This window comes from Falco cherrug, chromosome 6 (genome assembly GCF_023634085.1).
Source record: "Falco cherrug isolate bFalChe1 chromosome 6, bFalChe1.pri, whole genome shotgun sequence".
Lineage (NCBI taxonomy): Eukaryota > Metazoa > Chordata > Aves > Falconiformes > Falconidae > Falco > Falco cherrug.
The window spans coordinates 1,327,469-1,347,883 of record NC_073702.1 but is presented as its reverse complement, the minus strand read 5'-3'; the positions used below and the strand labels follow the sequence as shown (position 1 = coordinate 1,347,883).

Below are 20,415 nucleotides of genomic sequence, written 5' to 3'. Positions count from 1 at the left end.
AAAGCAAAATACCAGAAAACATTAGCAAAGGAAAAGAACTACATAGAAAAAACATCATTATGCAATGTACAAAATCATGTGGCCACCTAATCTATACTTGGAATACTTAATGCAATCCTGGTACTCTACCATTCAAAATAGGATGTAGTAGTATGGAAAAAGGTTCAAAGAAGGGTGACAAAGATGACCACAGGTAGAGAATGCACCTGTAAAAAGAATGACTGAATATAGTAAGACTCTTCAGCCTAGAAAAGGCAGAAAAAACCTGAAGATACATATAAAGTCATATTGGTCTAAGGAAGAAGATCAACTAGTGATTGGCTCTTCCAATAAAAGTATAAGAGGGCATCAAAAGAAGTCAGCAACTACAAGATTCAAAAACAAAAAACAGGTTGTTCTTGTACAGGTAGTTTAAGTATGGGTATCAAAGACAGAAACATGGGCTAGATGGATCACTGGTCTGACTGTACCTGTGTTTCTAATGCCTGGAGATGAATCGTTGCATGACATCACACAAAAATTGCAAATAATATATTTTTTTTTTTAAATGGATAAAGATGGTTTCTCTTGTTCTACCAGAAAACTTTCACAGCCTGTTCCTTTCCTTTGCTTTTCTTAGCACAAGGAGCACTACTTATCAGTGCCCTAGGTCATAACCAAACAGTACACTGCAAAGAGTCAGGACCTGATGCACATTCAAGACGGCAGCCTAAAGCATCACAGTTAGCAGCATAAAGCAAATATGAAGTTCAGTTCTATCATCAGAGATGTGAAGTAGTGCATTCATGGCGATCTAGGAACATTTGGCAACTATACTGCATATGTAACATGCATGCATATATAACAGTATTCTTCCACTACCTCTGTGTGAGGGCCCTTATTTCTGTGGTCCAGCAGCTGAATAAGTAGAATCCATAATTCTTTAACGCAGGTACAGGGATAATGGTGACTAGTAAGAGCCTCAGAAGGTCTCACCTGAAAGAGAATATGCAATACAATTATTCAAAGTGTTATTTTTTAAATTGCATTTTATGTACAAGTATTTCCTCTGGTTTTGGCTGTTCGGGTTTTTTTGCAGTTAAATATAGCTACAATTACATGCTGAAAGTGCATTATTTCATTAACATCCAAAATATCTCTCTCATACTATAAAGACTGTTTCCTAATTCTGCATAAGTTACAAGTTGTGTTATTTCTTAGTTTCTTCTGAGCCACTTTCAAACATTATTTAATCAAATGAAAATGGGATTCTGAGGCCTAAATGAAAAGGAATTGCAATAAATACTGATTCACTGTCTGACAGTAAGGAAAAGAGAAAATGACTGATTACATTTTCTTGATGTTCTTGGGAAGACAAGAAAAAGATTTCAAATGATTTAATAGCTATTATTGTTGTTATTTTTAACTGAAAAATCCTTAATGACTAGGCATAATGCTAGAAGAATATGTTTTTGTTGGCATGAGGATGTTAATGTTCCCACAACATTTCACAAAATCTGCTTTTCGGTAAATTTACTGCAAGGCATTCTTTTAATATGCAGAAAACAGCATCTTTCAAGTCACATACGTTATTTGATTACTATTCCATATTTAACAAAATTCACTCAGACTGATGCATTTCAAATAGTTTTCTTGTGATTCATCTTTCAGTTTTACATTTCCTGAATTGTGAAACAAAATATGCAAAACAGCAAAAGGAAGTGCTAAATACATAAACATTCTCTGTAAGCTTTAATGTTTAAGACCTATTAGTACTGTACTTGAAATAATCATAGTATAGACAAAACTTAATTTACTCTTAGGACCTATGAATGCACTGAACTGTACTCAGAGGTGGTAAAAATGGTGAGAAAAGCTTTGCTTAACTAGCATAATTCAGCACATTTATATCAGAAGGACACAATGGTAGAAATGTAGAAAGAGAAGCAGCAAGATAAAGCGGCTCATACTCAATTTATTCCTAAAGAATTAGTAGCACAAGTTTGAATAAATCAGCTTACACCCCTCTAAAGCAAACAGAGGGTAACAGGCACCCAGAGAGACTAATTCATCTTACTCACTGCAGGAAAGAGAACAGTTGCTATCCTTCCCTGACAAGAAAAAGAACTGGGATGACTAGTTTAGCCAACTGACTCCTAGACACCTAGATCTGATGAGATGAATCCTGTACTTTTATATCCTCATGCTCTTCCTGCTCCATTCATGCACAAATATTCTCAAATCACACTGGTACTTCAAATCACTTCTGAATTTGGAAACCTAATGGTGTAAATTAAAAATTAAATCAAAATACGCAATGCCAGTGACAGCAGTAGTAGTATTGAAGAGACATTACAGAAATAGGAGTGAATGACTAAAAAACACAGTAACAATTAGAAGAAGAAGTGTATCACCAATAGTTTCAAATCTGTGTAACATTCTGTACGGATACAGACTTTACCTTTAGAATAATACAACTGCTGTTTTCATACAGCTCCTAATCAGGTTTAAATACCAACCACTTACTTAGAAGTACTAACTTATACGTATTTGTAAGTGTGACACACAATTTTTTTTTTCTCTCTGTATAAGAACACTGCAACATCCTGAGTTCAGTCTCTTGGTAAGAGTGGTTGTAACTTCAAATTGTGGCTACTGTTTAGACAACAGAGCTCTGGTGTCAGAGATGTGGCTTCTGAAAATAGGAAGAAGATATCCAAGGATATATATTTCTCCACCAAACGTATCTCAGAGCACAATGGGCTCACTACACAATCCACTCAGTACACGATCCAAGTCAAGTGTCTTGATACCAGAGCTGCCCAAGAAACAGATCTGAAAATATGAGTCTGGAGGATTAAAGTTTATGTCTCTTCTTCCAAGGATAGCCACAAATGTTAAGAGTTGCACTTCTCAATAATCACAGCCAAAATCTTAATAACATGCTTTAGTGATGAGCTGGCAGTGTCATCTATTATGTGTATCAGTTGTGTTTTCAACAGTTTTGAGGGATGCTACTTCCACTACTGGATTATAGCAATGAATATACACTAGAGGAGGCACCATCTGAAGAGACGTTATCCAGCTGAAGTGCAAGCTCCACTTCAGAAATGAATCTCAAATAGAACTAGTTCAAGCTGTGCGGCCCAAGCCTAGGGAAAGCTGAAGAAAAAGTGGTGGTAAAACAATCTTCTCTTTGTAATATGTCTCTGTGGAAGTAGGGTGAATCTGTCATTTTAACATCTGACAGTTCAAAGCCTATTATCAAGCACAATGGTCAACAGATACTATGTGAATCTTCCTTTAACAAAATCCCTTTAACTCTCATCTATTTGCCTTTTGATGGGGGAGGAGGTTGCAGTATTATCTGATAATTTAATAGATCAAAACTGACTTTTAAAAGGTAACAGAGGACTGTATGGAAGGATCATTTAAAAGAAGTTATCAAATGCTAGTACAGTCATTCCCCCTGGCCCCAGCAATAGAGATATGAAAGAAGGGGGACTCCATTTTTCATGTCTCTGTACTAGGAAAACACATATTATACAGTGGTCACTGCTACTTTTTCTGAGAATTCAGTCCTGCACTCGTGGATCACACATGCCGATCTAAAGCAGGTTTCACAATGACACAGCCAAAGAAGATTACACAGCTCTTTTACTAGCTGCTATATGATGCTGTTATGACTTTCTAGCTTTGGAGGGCTCAAAACAAAGTGAGAAAAACACTGCAGCTGTAGAAGAAAAGAAAAAAGAAAAGAGGACAAGTTTTCCCTTGACAAATGTAGAACTGCTGTACCAGAAATATGAGGTTGTGGAAATAGGAACAGTGCAACAATCAACTGAATATGACATTCTGTAAATGTCCAGTTAGCTTACTGCCAGGATTACAGTTACTCTCTTTTTGTTCCTGTTGAAGAGAGTATGAAAAGATTTTTTTTTTTTTTTTGTATCTATAGTTCTAAACCTTTTAGACCGTGCCATGTTTGGCATTAAACCTGGAACACTGAACTTAGGAAATGTGGCATTCACTTCTGCTCTGTACACAGTGCATTTCAATATTACTCTCTCATTCAACTGCCAGATGGTCATGAATAAATATAACACAATTTTAGCTCCTAACAAATAACACTTTTTAAAACATGGAGATACAAACCACACATAACATTTAAAACTTCGTAGTAAGAAGTCATCTATGCACTGGTGCAGTATCTAATTCATATGGTTCCCAATACACAGCACCTAACTGCCTGTGTCCTATATAAAGAAAAAAGTTACCTTTATAAACTTGTTGATGGATAAGCTTATTAAATCAGATATGAGATTTCCACAGTGTGCTTCAAATAAACTGACACTTGTTAAATTCTCTCCAGTTAGATTTATGAAATGGTTAGCATATACAACTTGTCCTAAAAAAGAAAAGAAAATTAGACCTATTTAGTCCTGGATTTGTCTGTAGGAATACAAGACAGTAATTTCTATTCTATTCTATGTATTTTAGAACTGTTTGTTGAGCTGTATGCAATTGTAATTTACAGACTCATTTGGGAAAGTTCATGCACCCTTTATTATTATACTGAAGTCTGGTATTATTCTGGTTGACAGTAAAATAGTTTGGCACTTCACAGCCTTTTATTGGCACAGTTTTTGCAGTGGAATAAAGATTTATTTATCTGCAAGTTCCTCTTTATCACATGCCAGTGCGCATGTTCTGAAATCATGACACGTTTTGCAGATAGGCAACTTGATGACAAACAATTCTGGAGAGGTCTAACACTTTCCTTTGTATGTGTTGATGTAAAAAGCTGGCATGATCATATTCCAACTTGAGCATTTGTAGACATTAAGACAGATAAAATGGTGAAGTTAAGAGGCTGTAAGATCTTATCCTACAAGCTTTTCAACAGTACAACTCCCTTGACATCAGTGGAACAGAAGATATGTAGAACGAGCCTGTATTTTATTCTTGGAAATGCAGGGTGAAGCCCTGAACCCATTTATCCTGCCACTGGTCTCACCAGTGTGAAGTTTCTACTCGGCATACTTTACAGAACGACACGAGATCCTAAGAAATTCTACAAGGCACATAAGAATACAAGACAAAATAATATACACAGAGATACAAAGCAAGAGCTTTCCTCCTATAAAAATGGATTACTGCATTATTACTCAGAACTTTACCTAAAATAAATATAGAATTCTGGACAATAAATTGCCTCCAACAGTTTTCTCATCCTTTCTTCAAAAGGCTCCAAAAAGGAAAACAGGTTATCCCACAATGGATCATAGAAGAAACTTAGAATTATAGAACAGCCAACCCACACATTATCCAGTAGCACTGATATACAGAAACAGTGAAGATGCATTAACCTGAGGGAATCGGTGTTGTGACAGCACTTGGAGCAGGTGAAAGTTAATCCAAGAGTTTAGACACAGTACCAGTTACCCAGGCTAAATATGCAGTGCATTCTTTCTAGACCTCTATGTTATTCCAACTGTTGGAATTCCTACATGGAACTTATATTGATAATTTATAATAACAGGGTGGGGATGGTGAATGTTTGGTTGTGGAGACACCATTATTATAGAAGAAAATACATTTTTGTGATTTATTTTGCTAGTGTGGACATGAACAACAGATACAATTCTCACAAAGCAAATTAAGTTCTTTTCTGTATTCTAACAATTCTTCCTCAGCAAACTGATCTACTTAGAAGTTGGGTTCTTCAGCTGCCTTCTATGACCTTTTTTATCTTAGTCTTATCAATCTACTTTTTGCCCTTTCAAAGTCTTTAAAAAAAAAAAAAAGAGAGAGAGAAAAAAGGTATTGCCTTGCCCTTTTCTTGCTGTACTTTTACAAGCTCCTCGGACTGAGGCTTCTTTTGCCCAGTATTGCACATGGGTAACCATACAAATTCTCCACTCTAAGATTCTTAATCCTGGTCCATCCTTGGATACTTTTCCTACATTGTATTCATCAAACTGCTGTTCACTATTATGTATCCTGGATCTCTGCAAATGCATTTTCATTTGCAATGTCAAAAAGTGCATTGTTTTTAAACATGTAATATGCTGTAAACATCAATTGAGAACAAACTTTGTAATCCTGGTCAGGTTTTGATAGAACAAATTCCTATTTCATTTAATTTGAGCCACACAAAGATTCAAAGAACCAGCCACCACATTTCACTTTACCCCATTAAATATAGCCATGCTTAAAAGCTACTAAAAGTAGTAAATGATTCTGGACAAATTAAGATGAGAAGTCTAGGCAAGTCATATATACAAGAATAAGTTCCAAGGGAAAAAAAAAAACAAAACTTTGCACACTTACTCATCATTTTTTCACCTAGTACATGAAGAACTTCCAGTACTAGCCACTTAATATCCAAGTGGAGGTGTAGAAAATGCCATGATGGGGGAAAGACCTGCGATTAGAAATGCACACACTTATTTATATTTAACATTTCTTCAGCAAATCCTGGATACTGTACTAAGACACATGAAGATGGGCGTACATTTTGCCCAACAGTGAGCATTATGGACATCTATGATCAAATGCACTGTAACATACCAACATTCCATTCATTTAAAGAAGAAAAAAAGAAACAAAAAACCTTCATGACAATTAATTCTGTCTGTAGAAGATGTTCGTGAAGTCTTTAATCTGATTTAAACTACAATTTAAACACAATGCATTGATTAAACTTGACAGACAACAGCACCCTTAGTTATCCTTTCCAGAGAAGTATTAGGTCGCACACAAACTACTAAAATGCACTCAAAGTAATTCCAGCATTTCAAAATTCTCTTCCTTGAAGTTTACTTGAGCTGATGAAAGAAATCGTAATTTCAACAGTGGCCCTACTGACAACCCAAGCAATCAGAAAAAATCAAAATGCTGCTTCTCAGTGGATCATTCCTCTCCAGATACTAGTTTATGCGATCCAAGACTGAAATTCCTTCTTTCTTTCTTAACTATTTGAAAGCATTAGTTATTATATGTATGCACAAATCTTAAGGTGTATACTTCACTGGAGTTTAATGTTGCCACGCCTACTTCCATGTCTGCCCTTTTCTTCTTTATATGCATGATGTTTTCCTATGTTGAATCAGATTTCAGAATGTATTTTTATAAAGTGCCCCTCCTACTGGGAAAGGTCAGAAATGTTAACCATTAGTAAGCCTACTTATCTACCTGAAATTGTTATTATCATTTGTATAGTGTAGGGAGAATTCTAAAAGCTATAAAACATAAAAATTAATAGATAAATAAAAACAACAACAGAAAATCCAGGTCTCATTTGTTGTATTTGCCAAGTATGGGATGGCACTTATAAAGGGGAAAAAAAGCAGAATATAAAGTGTAAATTCAATTCCAGCCTGAAGAAAGATTAATTCTTATTCAGCCAAAATTTATCAAGTTGAATACGTACACAAAAAAAATTATTAAAATTATCAAAGACATCAACCTTTGCCTGATGTTGAATAGTAAATGCTGCCAGGACAGTACTAGGGAGTTCACAAAGGTGACCAATGTGCATGGTTAAAGCATGAAGCTCCTCCACCAACACTGATGGTAACTGTGCTTCTAGTTCTTCATATGGATGGAGCATTCCATTGTTTTCCAATTTAGGGGGTTCCAGATACCTGAACACACATACAAAGACACATAATCAGAAAACATATAAGAAGCAGCTGCACAAAGCTCAGTACATCAGTTAGTAAACTGTGTGCAAATCTCACCTGAAGATGAAAACTTTCACATAATGCAAAAACTCAACACATTGGTGCCTGATGCTCTCTGCTTCAGAGTGCAAATTTGCAGCTTGACCTGGAGTAAAAGAGATAAATAGCTTAAAGCAGATGTGCCCACACTGTGACTCATTTAAGACATGCATTCTCCACAGAAATTAAACCAGACCACTGGAAAGCCACTCTCTTTTCTGAGGACAGCTTGGGAGGCAGCTGGTGGTAAACATGCACTTGTAAATGTCATTGCATTTGCATGCAATGTAAATGCCAGAGGGATCCATTCTTCATCTTATCCTCTCAGGCTCATACCCAGATACAGAGGGAAAAGAAGGATTCCAGCCCCTCAAGAAAGGTGGCAGAGGCAAGCAAGCAGTGCTAGAAGAATTCATTCAGCCCTACTGCCCTGCTTCCTGTCTGCTTCCAAGACACCTTCAAAAAAGGTATGTCTGAAAAATTCTCAGCATCCTTTTTATTGGGGGACTTAAGCAGGTGGACTTATTTGGAAACATGCTTTGTAACTTCTCTTCCTAGGAAGCATCACATTGTTGCACAGTGCCTTAAGATGTGTAATGCTAAGAGCCATCCATGTACAATCCTGTAGCCTGCCTTTCCCTTGCAGCTCTGTACCCTTTCAGCCAGTTATTGTGGCTACGTCTCCTTTCCTTTGCCCTCTGAAGCTGTTGTTCTCATGGTGTTATCCTCCTTGTCTTGCACCTGCAAGCTCAAACACCATCGTTACAGCAGATTCATTGGAATCGTTTGCCATTGGTGTGAGAATCACTCTTTATTTATTCCTGCACCTTGCCTTGTAGCTTTCAGTTTATATTACAGAAAGATGAAACTTTGTGCATAACCAAGCAGATACAGTCATTTAAATACCCAGTAACTACTGCCCAACAATATATATACAGAAAAGCATAGCAACCAGTCAGCCTGCAACACTTGTACCTGATTAAGCACATGCTAATCATTAAGAGCATCATAAATGGGAACAGCAAATGAGAATTTTGAGCAAGCCCCAGTGAAAGCGTATTGCGCTAGAGCCGATCTGTGGCAAAAACTCTTTGTCACCTACTACTGCTCGTCCAGGGAAAGGCAATCACCTTTGCTCCTCTCCCCAGCTGACCACCGGGGATTCTTCCCTTTCCTTTTTCTTGCTCTCCCCTCCCTCTTTGCTTCCCCCCATCCCCTCCAAGTAATCTTGAGGTTCATATATACCACTTGTTATGGATGCCACAAATAAATTTGTGCGTATAAGCCTACCTCAATATCTTCTGAACACCACCACTCACTGAGTGAAGCAAATCAACTGGTACAACTACCATAATATTCTAGCGTACAGCCTACCCCCACGACAGAAGCAGCCATGGGTTCTGCCATGCTAATGAATCATAAGTTTCAGAGGCTCAGATCACTCTGCTGAAAAGGAATTCTTTATACATATTACAGCTGCTTTGTAGCAACAACAAATATTTTATCCTAAGTTCTCAGAAGTTCTGTTTAAGCAAAATTTTAATTACAGTGTTTCACTACAAAATCTGTTGCATAATGTCATAAATCATTGAGCAATAAAGTAAGTGGAACAAAACAGGAACAGCAGAGTGTTAAGAACAGATCAGGCATTTTCAAAAAAGACAAAATAACACAGAGCATAAGACAAGATTTTATACAGCTTCCACATTACAGTCTCAGTACCAAGGTTCCAAAGCTCATTAAAACTGATAGGAAATTGAATTAAGTGTACAAAATTTATAACTGTATGAACATATATCCACAACAAAGATTTACTGAGCTAAAACTCCGAACAGTGGCAATAGCTCATTTATCTAAGACATCATAATACCTAACATCACACTGCCTGATCATTTTGAGTATTCTAATACTCATGACAGTCCTCTGCTACTAGCCTGGTTGTATAAAGGGCGACTTCAGTCCCCTACATGTCAGTGACTTGCTCTAAATCACAAAGAAAGCCTGATGGAAAGCATAAAATCCAACAGTTATTTTACTAACTTATTTGACAAGAGGAAGAACTGGATTCAGAGAACAGAATCAAACAGATGCTTAAATTTAAGGGAAAAAGAACTACAGAAAAGTTTCGTGCTGTCCAGCTACCATATAAATAAAAGTTCAAATGTAATCGAATAAAGTTGAATAAAGGCTATTTCCATTTGTGTATTAAATGTCAGCAAAATCAGACTTTAAAGATACAATCAACAACAATGTATGAAAAAAACTTGATAAATTCATACCAACGATTTAAATGGGAGAGCATGACATTACCAAACCAAAATAATGTGTAAAAATATTCACTTGTACTCTTAGAACACTAGCAATGTATCTGTAATGAGAAGATACTAAGGACAGTTTATTTCTGAGTAATTACTGAACTTCTCAACTTGCTAAGTAATTCAGCCTTCAAACTTACAAGCAGCCCAAGGCTGCAATAATCCTTCAGAAACATACTGCTTCTCATGTCTTAGTATTTAATTGAAACAAAGTGTTCTGTAGTAATCCCATTATATTGATCCTGCTGCAAAGATAAATTGTTTGTAAATAACACTAAATTAAGCAAATAACTAACTTGGTTATACGTAAGCCAAGAGAACTCTGAAAAAAGCCCCAACCCACTACCTTTGTAACTACAATAGTTATTGGGAGTTTTGATGCAACTTTGCCTTTTCAATTAAATGAGTTCACAGTTTTGCCTTAGGGGTGACATCATAGCTCAAGTCAAATTAAAACTGCCCACTCAGGTCAGTAAGGTCTGGATTGCCCAGTGCACCTACTATACAGGCAGATCTGGTTCCAAATTGACTCACAACATTTCCACTATCTTTCCACACTACTTTATATCCATCTCTTGGTTGCCTGTACTTGGACCCTTACTGCAGGTTTACACTGGTTATACACTGTTCTGTGGCACACTCCATGCCATAAGCCCTCGGTCAAGATTCAAAGCACAAGTGTGATCTGTGACAATATACTTTATAATAAAAAAGTAGTCAGATACCTGTCCCCATGTCAAATTAAATGTGTTAAACTTACCAAAATCAGATGAACTCATTTTTACTAGGTTTTCCAGTCTGTCTATCTGTTGCCTAATTAAAAGAATACAAAGGTTTATGGTATTTATATAGGTTAAAGCTGTTTAAAAGTAAAAACTACATTTCAGTAAGATCCAAATAGAACAGAGGTGAGAGGTATTTCTTCCTTTGTATTTCTGAAAAAGCTTACAGAAATGTAACTTACGAAATAATAATAGTGGAAAGCAACAGACACATCCAATTGTGAAAGGATTAAAATGGACAGGGTTTTTGCTTGTTTTTACAACATTAAACACAGTAACAAATACAAAATTAACTAAATATGAGGGAAGGAAAAAGCAACCACACACACAAAAACCCCAAAAGCAATTCCTTGTAAGTGATCTTTCCACAAGCATTAATCAACTTCGTATTTGACCACAGAATAAAACTCAAAAGTTAGCCCTCATGGCATATGCTCAGTATACACTGAATTAATTCACCTGTGTATGAACACTAGTAAATTGTTTCCACAGCTTTTCCCACTTCCTCTTTAGGGTGGTCTGCTGCTTAACTTGAGCACAAAAGATAAAAAGCAACAAATATAGTAGAATAAAAGGAGGAAGTGTCTCTAGAAAAGTTAAAACTCAGTTCAGTTTTGGAGGGGAGAGAGCATTTTTAAAGAAGCTGCTAATTACCACTGCAAATGAAAATTTAAGAAAGCTGTAACATAGGTAAGCACTCAGCCATATTCTGCAACAACTGTTATTTTCAAGTGGTCGTCAAGTATAGTCTCCGCAGAGATAATGTGGTAGTAAACTGAATACATGAAAAGCACAACTGTGTAAGACAGATTTTTGAAAGAAAATGCTGCATAAATTGAGGAAGGAGCTCTCTGCTTTGTTTCGTATACAGTCAAAGCAGCAACTACTGAAGGATTCAAAAACAGGATACTTGGATACAACACAGATCAATTGTTCTTATGGAAAAAAAAAATCTGAAAACTAGGAAGTGCCCACAAGGACCCAATACCCCAGGTTGTAACCTGCATATTAAAGGGCAGGCACACTTTAAAAGTATCTCCCCTAACTCTTCCTTCCTTGGATAAAATCATGTCAGCTACCCGAGATTACCTTCAGTCACTTATGTGGGTTGTGGGGTTTTGCTGTTCATTTTGTTTTGAAATCAATGCTGAATTTGTGCATGATTTTTTCCAAGTATTTCAACCATGTAGAAAGGAGGTAAGACTAAAGCAGGAAGACTTTATGAAAAAGGCTGAAGGTTAGAGAGAGAATGTCAGAAAGGAGCCACACAAGTTTAAAAAAAAAAACAAAACAACTCTCCACTGAATTGACAAGACAGAATACAGTGGGCTGATTAAAAAAAAAGAAAAAAGCACAAACCGGGCATGAGAAGCATAACAAAGATATCATCAGTTAAATAAGTAATTTTAATTTCAATTTTCCATTTGCATTTTTACCTCAAAGATTGATCCTCATGGTTGTTAATCATTAAATCACTCGATTTGCAAATAAATATTCTGACAGTTAAACTGGTACTGCTGTTCATTAATCAAAGATATATTTTCTTAATATACCCATTTAAGTGGTTATGTAGCTGTTACTCACTTTGACTTACACATCCTCAATCACACAAAAAAACCACAGGTAAGAATTCTTTTTATTGTGCAATTAAAGTTTTTAACTTGCAGTTCTGCTGCATAATATCATTATTTACTACAATATTTAAAAATGTGAAATAACAGTCTTTAATATTTACACACACACATTAAAAAGACTAGATTACTGTAAGCATGTATTTCAACATAGATATTACCTGTACTTCATAAACCAAACTATTTACAGCCACCCTGTCCTCAAGAATCATTGTAACTTGTACTCAAAGCACACGTTTTCTACAATGTAAAAAGAATTTTTCCTACTTCCAGTTGTCAACTGGTCTATAAATGAAAGTGCTCCATTTTATGACTGAACAAATGAACTGAGATAATATCCTTGATGAGGGACTTGTCACACCAAAAGACAGCTTAGCAACCAAACCCTCATAGCCAAGGGTCAGCTGAAAACCATTACTCCTACCAGTTCAGTAGGTTTTAAAACACTGAATAACTTAAAAAACACAACAAAATATATTATGCCTTACATTCATCTCTATTACAATTACAGAGCAGTTTATATCACAGGGAAAAAAAAAAATCAATTTAATTCAACAGATCAACTATATCACTGTCACTGCCCAATGATTTTATGTTAATAAACAGATAAGACTAAATGCTGAAAGGGATACAGTATTTCTTTTAACTAAGTTATCCTCCTGTCTCCTTCATTATCAGATATTTATAATTTTTTTTTTTTTAAATCACAGTGAAGTCAAAGCTTGCATCAGACAAGCAAAGCTAAATAATACTGGTTTTAATATACTTCCTGCCATCTATGCCATCAGGTTTCAGTAAGCCAGACCCTATTAGTGAAGTTTCACATCATGCCCTTGGTCATACCCTAAAGGGATGGAAGAATCCACTGTAATCAAAAGGAATGATGGAATATATTGTGGAATCATACAAAAGCTCCTCTCCTATCCACTCTCTGTATGTGCTGTACATCCTGAGGATTATCAGTAGCAAAGAGGATTATCGGTGATCTGTGTATTTGCATTGACCAGATTAAACATCTACATTGAATTAGTCAAACACTGAGTAACTGTATCTGAAAAGATTGCTGAAGCTATCCTAATCCAAAGAATTGAAGAAAGTGCTGCATCCAGCATTTACAGTATTTGATTTTTAACCTCCACTTTTCTTTATGCACAAAAAAGGACTTAAAACCTTCAAAAGACAACTTCAGTTATATGGGTAGCACAATCTCATTCAAGGAAATCTTATATAGTTTATTCATATATTCTGAAGTTAGAGACTTCTACATTAATCACAATGTTGTTGTAATAATTATACTCTACCAATTTTTATCTGGTGATGGCTAAGATATGCACCACACTGCTTAGAAACTTATTATTAAAAATCTGTGACACAAAATTTACTTCTTCCTGTAACTCCATCTGCGTCTTACCCTTCACTTACTAGAGCATTAGATAGACAGTATAATCTTTCTGGATACGCTGCATAGCCGACAGTCTTTTATAATTGAATTATCAAAAACTTGAAAAGTTTTACATTCTTAAGGTTTATATTATTACAGAAGCAGATTAATTCTAAAATACACTAATGTTACCATACCTAAGTAAGCCAAAGAGAAGTCCACAGGATTCAACTAATGCCATTTCAGTAACCCACTGAAAGCCAAACATTTCCACTACATCTTCTTCATAGTCATTTGGAGAAGGATCTAGTCTCAGCAAAACCCTGTAAAATAGAGCCAAGAATACTCAAACATTCCCCAGTAATAAAGCTATAGAATACAGTATCTACAGCTGGCTTACGTACCACTGATATTTTATCAATTTATCAGCAACATGCATACTATAGATAGGAAGGAGCAGCAGTGCTCTCAAAAGACAAGACTGTTATATCTTTTATAGCAATACGATATATAGTACATAAAATATGACAACTTCTAGCTTCAAGAGCATAAAAACATTATATAGTCATAGGACACAGTATATTTTAGAATCAAATAAAAATTAACAACCTACCACCTTGAAGCACCTTCATCCTTAAAAGGGGCTAAGACATAACATACAGACTGTACTTACCAGAAGAGGCTGCTACATGAGGTAACATACTCCACTGGAAGTGTATATTTGGAATCAGTCTCAATGTACACTACATACCTAATAACTAATGCTAGAACATGCATTTGCTCTTTTATATACATTTAATAATATTTATTTAGAACGCATTAATAAAAACACACTTTTATGCAGGTAAACTGATGAAGGTCACAAAATCTGACTTAATATAACTTTAACGCTAGGCCATGACTACCCTTTGTTCTGGCTAAAGGAAAAATAAATAAAATCAGAATTACCATTTCACTCTAAGTCAAGAAAATCAGCCATCTGTGTAGATTGTTAAAACATTAATAATTGTGCAAATATAAAAATATTTATTAATGTGGTTTCAAAAAAATAAATCACAGCAAGCTGTATAACAACAACAAAGACATCAGAGGAAATTATTTCAGAATTTTCCCCACTGCCTTTCATAAAATACTTCAGTATAGGTGAAACTGAATTCACTAATATTCAAGAAGTATTTCAGTTTTCAAAAATAAAAAAAACATACTGGGCAAGCACTTAGTTTCATTATATTACACACCAAATTCATATTCTTCTTGAACTATGCACTATTAAAAGTTCAGTTCTCAGAGGCAAAAAGAGCATTTGCTGAATAATCAGCTCAATCTCCCATAACATCTGTAGTTCACTTGGTAACTGCCTAAACACTGGTCTATTTTAAAGCCTTTAGCAATTAAAGCCTTTAGCAATTAAATCCAGTTACTCCTGTTCTAGATAATTAAGACAAAGTCATCCCTCGCACACACACTTTTCCAAGAATTTACAATCCAAGTAGACAACGTGCATAAGTGGCAGGTGAACAGTATTATCATGACTGTAGTGATCTGGGAAACCTGTCTACATGCAGACTCCTGAGTCAGTTTTCACATGAAATTGTCATGAAACGCTTCTTTGTCAGTGCGGAATCCACTAGTGATATGTTCATGCAGACACAGGCTCTCTCAGTACTTTACTTGACATCAGCCTGAATGAATGTGCTCTGATCCAACAAAAAACCCCAATATGATAAATAAGGCAGGGAATGGCGGAGGTACAGGGGAAACCCCTTTAAGGCTTTACAGAAAAGGCTGTGGAAATGAAGGGTAAAAAACCACTCCAAATAACAACACAAAATATGAGGCCTGGCAGGCAGGCAGACAGACAGAAAGATTATGCTTTTGTAGGAAAAATAAGACAACCCCTGCAGGATCAGCAAATGACACAGACAACTAAGCTGGATCACAGACAGTAAAGAAGACAGTAACTAAACCAAAGTAACATCCTGGAATTTCACAGAAAATACTTACTTGTTATCCATCCGACTTCTGAACCTGAAACCCAGAATGCATGCATCTTTGAGAAAGATGGACTTGACAGACCCAGTGATCTGGGGAAGCTGGGCAGCTCAGGTTTGTTTCTATTACATGGAAACGAGAGTAAGGGCCAGTACTGAATAGAGCATATGACTGGAAAAAGCAGTGCTGCAGCCTCCTCAGAACTTCAAGGAGTCTCAGACGCTGTTGCCCAGCAGGCCAGTTTTGAAGTCTCCTAACAGGCCCGTAACAGGTCCTTTAAAATATTAAAGTTCACAAAGCTAGGAACCAGACCTGGAACACTATTCAAAGCAGTGAATCAACACAATTGCCCTTCCCACTTTGGTATACCACCAAGCTGACCTCAGGACCATAAAAGCTGAGGAACAAACTGACTTGGAAACCCTATCAGAATTTAGAGACACCAAACACCAGAGGAAAGAACATCTTAGAAGGGTATTATATTTGTAACTCAAAAAACACCCCATACCTCTTAAGAGACCCACTTGCTAAATAAGACTCTGCAGAGAAGCTTCTCCCTCCATTTTGGTTGTCAAAAGCACAGGAGAAACAAGGCATCTTTGAATTCTCATTCTCCATTTCCATTGCCATCTCCAAGCTTTCAGTGAGAAACTGGGGCGTGGGAGAAGCCACCAAGTCATCATCCATTGTTTCCACCTGAACCAGAAAACAAACAGACAAATTAAAAAAACTACCTCATAGCGTTTCTTCACATAAATTTCTCATTGTTACAACTGCCAATAATCCTTCAGTCCAAGTAAGGACACATCTCGCCAACTGTAACATCAAACTAACAAATAGGGAGATACCTCCAAGAAAAGCAATCACCATCTTGTGCCCTGCCACACAATTCTGCCTCTCTGTGCAACTTCATCTTCCTCCACCACAACCTGTCCAAGGAGTCACATCAGTGACTACAAAAAAACAAAACAGGTTCATTTTCTTTTGGTTTAGCTCTCTAAATTGACTAGTCATGAGGTTAAACCAGCATTAGGGTAAAATAAGAGGCAGGAATACATTACAAGACAGGGGTAAGCTACTTTCAGCAACACTGCATTTTCCGACCAGAGTAGCTATGCTACTAAAATACATCATGCATTACAGGCTCCCAGTTGCCCACGACTTTAAGGTACATTACAGCTCAAGTTCCTTCTAAGAAGCAGTAAATACACCCCACATGACAATTATGGAACCCTGAAATGCTGAAGTTTTAAAGCTCAGAAAATGATTGTATGGCTAATTCTGACATAGCTAAAGTTGGAGGTTTCATTTTAAAAGTCTGACTTCCCAGGAACCTAAGAAAAGAAAAAAAAAAAAAAAGCAAAGCAGAAGGAAGATCATGCCCAAAAGAAGTTCATGTAAGCTTAACATCAGTGAATTAATATATGCCCAAAAGAAGTTCATGTAAGCTTAACATCAGTGAATTAATATTTTATATAACATTCTGAAAGAGCAGAACTAGGCAATAGGTATCAGAGTTCTACAATAACATGCAAACATATAAACAAAACTCTGAATTAAGTTTTCAATTTAATTGCTAACAGTTTTGAATACTGTTCTTATAGAAATCAGTTTACACCGTGGCTACAGGCTGGCAGTACAGAGGCCTGACTGAAAAATGAGCTAAATTAAAAAGAGGTTTCTGTCCTAGTTTCCCCCATTCATTCACATTGCTGCAGCGCAGTGGGCTGTACAGCAGCAGCAGAACAACTCTTAAGTAAAAGAACGACTTAAGTGCTTCAGTTTACACCAGGACCTTATGTATAGATGTGTTAGCACAGCAGGCAAGGCAAAAACGAGCTGCTAACGGGAATTCCCTAATCACTAGAAGAAAGGTTTCCAAGGTAAGTCGGTTCTATTCAGGGTATCAAAATCGCCCCACACGATAGAAAACGTTGGGGGGCGGGGGGGGGGGGGGGGGGGTGTGTAAGTATAAAAAGGGCAGCTCTTCGCAGCCGGCACTCCCGTCAGTTCTCCACTTGTCTATTCCATCCCTGATCCAGCGGGCTGTAAGCACAGCATCCCTCCCGGCAGCCACGCGGGAGCACTTTCCCAGGAGGTTACAGTCGGCGGGTAGGAGCCGCACACCGACAATAAAGCCGCCGGTAACAACACCCCAGCCGCCTGCCGGGCGGCGGCCACCGGACAGCACACCTGCCAGGGATCTGCCACACACGCGACCCCCGGCCCGCAAGGCCTGCGGCCTAGCGCCGCTCCCCGCTCCCCAGAGGCGCCTCCCCGACGGGCCGGGCGGGGCCGGGCCGGGCCGGGCCGGGCCAGGCCGGGCCGCGCATACGGGATGCGTCAGCCCCGCTAGACCGCGGTAGGCCCGCGATGGGGCGGGGTGGCGGCGGGGCAGCGAGGTACCTGCGCGCCAGCGGAGACGCCGCTCCCCTTCCGCGCCCGGACACTTTCCGTACGTCCCGCGCGCCACCGTCACTGCCGCACTGCGCAAGCGCCGCGGCGCCGATTGGCCGCCGGCAGCCCCGCCCCGCCGCGCCCCGCCCCGCCCTTCCCCGCCGCCCGGCCCGGGCCTGGCCCGCCTCCGCCCCTGGGGGTGCTCCCGCCCGCTCCCTTCCTCGCTCCCTCCCGCGGCACCGCCCCGCGGCACCGCCCCGCCCCGAGCCCGCTCCTCCCTCCCCTGCCCGCCCGCCTCAGGCCGCAGCGGCGCTGGCGCCCTCCGCCGCCGCCCGCAGGTGGCTCCCCGCGGCGGCCGGGCGGCCTCTCCGCTGCGGGGCGGCTGCCGGCCCTGTCCCCGGCCCGCCTGTGCCTGTCCCCGGCCCCCGCTGCCCGCCTCCGGCTTCTGCCCCTCGCTCCCCACCGCCTCCCTCCTCACACCCGGGCGGTGGCCGCGTCTCCCAGCCGCTTGGTTCCCAATGTGTTTGTTACTCGCCTGCAGCTTTACGTGTAGGTGGGGTTTGTGGCAGCCGCTCGCCCCCCCCAGCACTGGGCGCTGGCAGCCCCCTCCAGTGCCCCCAAGCCCCCCACTGCAACTGCCTGGCCAGCTGCCCCTTGCCTGGCCAGCCGCGAGTGGTGCCTGGCCACCTCTCACCTGAACAGCAGCACCTTGGCACTGCTACTGAATACCCCAGATCAGACTGCTGCTTCCTAATCCTGTGCTTCAACTGACCTCTACCTCTCTTTGGCTTCCTTTTCTAGCTTGTACCTGAACCTCATTTTCCTTCTCCTTGGCCTCCTCAGTTCACTCATCCCCATGCTCCCTCACAGCCATGGGCAAGAGGTCCTGGCCTTTTCTGATGCTTAACAGACTGTGATCCAACCTTCCCATGTCTGTCAGGTACTGCTCCCATCTGGAGACAGCAGCAGTTCTCAGCAAGCATGGGAAGCGGTGTTTAGTACATTTGAAATTCAAACTGAGTGTCCCTCTTTTCATTTATAGAAGTGCCTTCATTGGGTATGACAGTCACCATCAAATAGGGGCCAGGGAGGAAGTCCTAAAACCTGCATGTGGCATAAGTCCACTTAAAATTCATGCTATGTACCTAGCAGCTTTTGGGTCTTTTTAAAAATTACTGTATCATTGTGGATTGCTTTGGTTTGATTCACTTCAGAATCAATGCTCTTCCAGTTTTGCCTGGTTTCTGGGTGTAAAACAGCAGCAGTACATGAAACTTTTGTTTCTAACAAGGAAGTTGCTGTAAAAAGTTTTGCTGTTACTTCTGCAGCTTGCTGTGAGAAGGCTCCTGTGATTAAAAATGCTTCCTTTGCTCCTATGTCTGTAAGAATCCTTCGTTTCCTTCTTTAAATTCCTGTCTAATTAAAAAAACAGTACATCATGGTTAAATAAAACTGTACCCAGGATAACCCTGATTTCCATATGCAGATTTAGCTGCACTTGACAGCCCCCTCTCCTTCTCTTAGTCTTTCTGTTTCCTCTCTCCCTCCCTCTTTCTTCCCCTCTCTTTCTCTTCCTCTGTCGTTTTGTGTCTCTTTATGTCTATTGCATTATGCCTGAATAATTTTCAGGCTTTTTTTCCTCCCCCCTTGCATACACATGCTAAAATAACTAGACAAAGATGCAAGGTGGTTGCTGCAGTCCCTGTCTCTAGGACAAAATCAAGAAAGCTTGTGATTGCAATGCCACCTTTCCTTTTTTTTTTCTTCTTTTTTTTTTTTTTTTTTCTCCCCACCCATGCTCTGTGATTAAACTTCCCCAGGATGGCGAAGAAAAAGGAGCTGGGAATGAAATAGGGTTGAGGCAAAATCCCATTGCAGCAGCTGCAGCCAGTGGTGTCTGCTGCCAGATGTGCTAAGGTTCCTGGGGTCCTTGACACTAAAAGGCAGTATTAAAATATTTGGAGACAAAAGCTGCATCCTCAGTGATCATTTTCTTTATTTAACATGGCAGCAGGCACCGTGTGGGGGGAAAATCAACACGCTGGATGTTGAATTGGACTTTTCTCCATTCTAGGATGAAAGGATGTTATCTATCCCATGCCAAGAAGGAACTGAGGTAAGAGAGCTGATCCAGCTCCTGCTTTTTCATAGTATATTTCCTAAGCATCTTTTCTGAAATGACTTATATATGTATATATGCATATATTTATG

General features: G+C 39.1%; 1 protein-coding gene across 4 annotated transcripts in view; it reads right to left on the bottom strand.

Annotated features, from left to right (window-relative positions):
* The window catches only part of MMS22L (MMS22 like, DNA repair protein), a 92,735-nt gene extending 74,449 nt beyond the window's left edge, over positions 1-18,286 (bottom strand). For 3 of the 4 annotated variants that reach the window (XM_055714301.1, XM_055714303.1, XM_055714302.1), the window contains exons 1-9: positions 18,214-18,286; positions 16,316-16,503; positions 14,013-14,138; positions 10,782-10,834; positions 7,725-7,812; positions 7,451-7,628; positions 6,313-6,406; positions 4,257-4,387; positions 862-975 (exon numbers count right to left, since the gene is read on the bottom strand). In XM_055714301.1, coding sequence (XP_055570276.1) covers positions 862-975; positions 4,257-4,387; positions 6,313-6,406; positions 7,451-7,628; positions 7,725-7,812; positions 10,782-10,834; positions 14,013-14,138; positions 16,316-16,494 — 963 coding nt within the window. In that variant the 5' untranslated portion in view covers positions 16,495-16,503; positions 18,214-18,286. Of the gene's footprint in view, positions 1-861; positions 976-4,256; positions 4,388-6,312; positions 6,407-7,450; positions 7,629-7,724; positions 7,813-10,781; positions 10,835-14,012; positions 14,139-16,315; positions 16,507-18,213 lie in introns of those variants that run through there. The other variant, XM_027800982.2, reaches the window with a different exon arrangement.
* Positions 18,287-20,415: the final 2,129 nt, after the last annotated feature.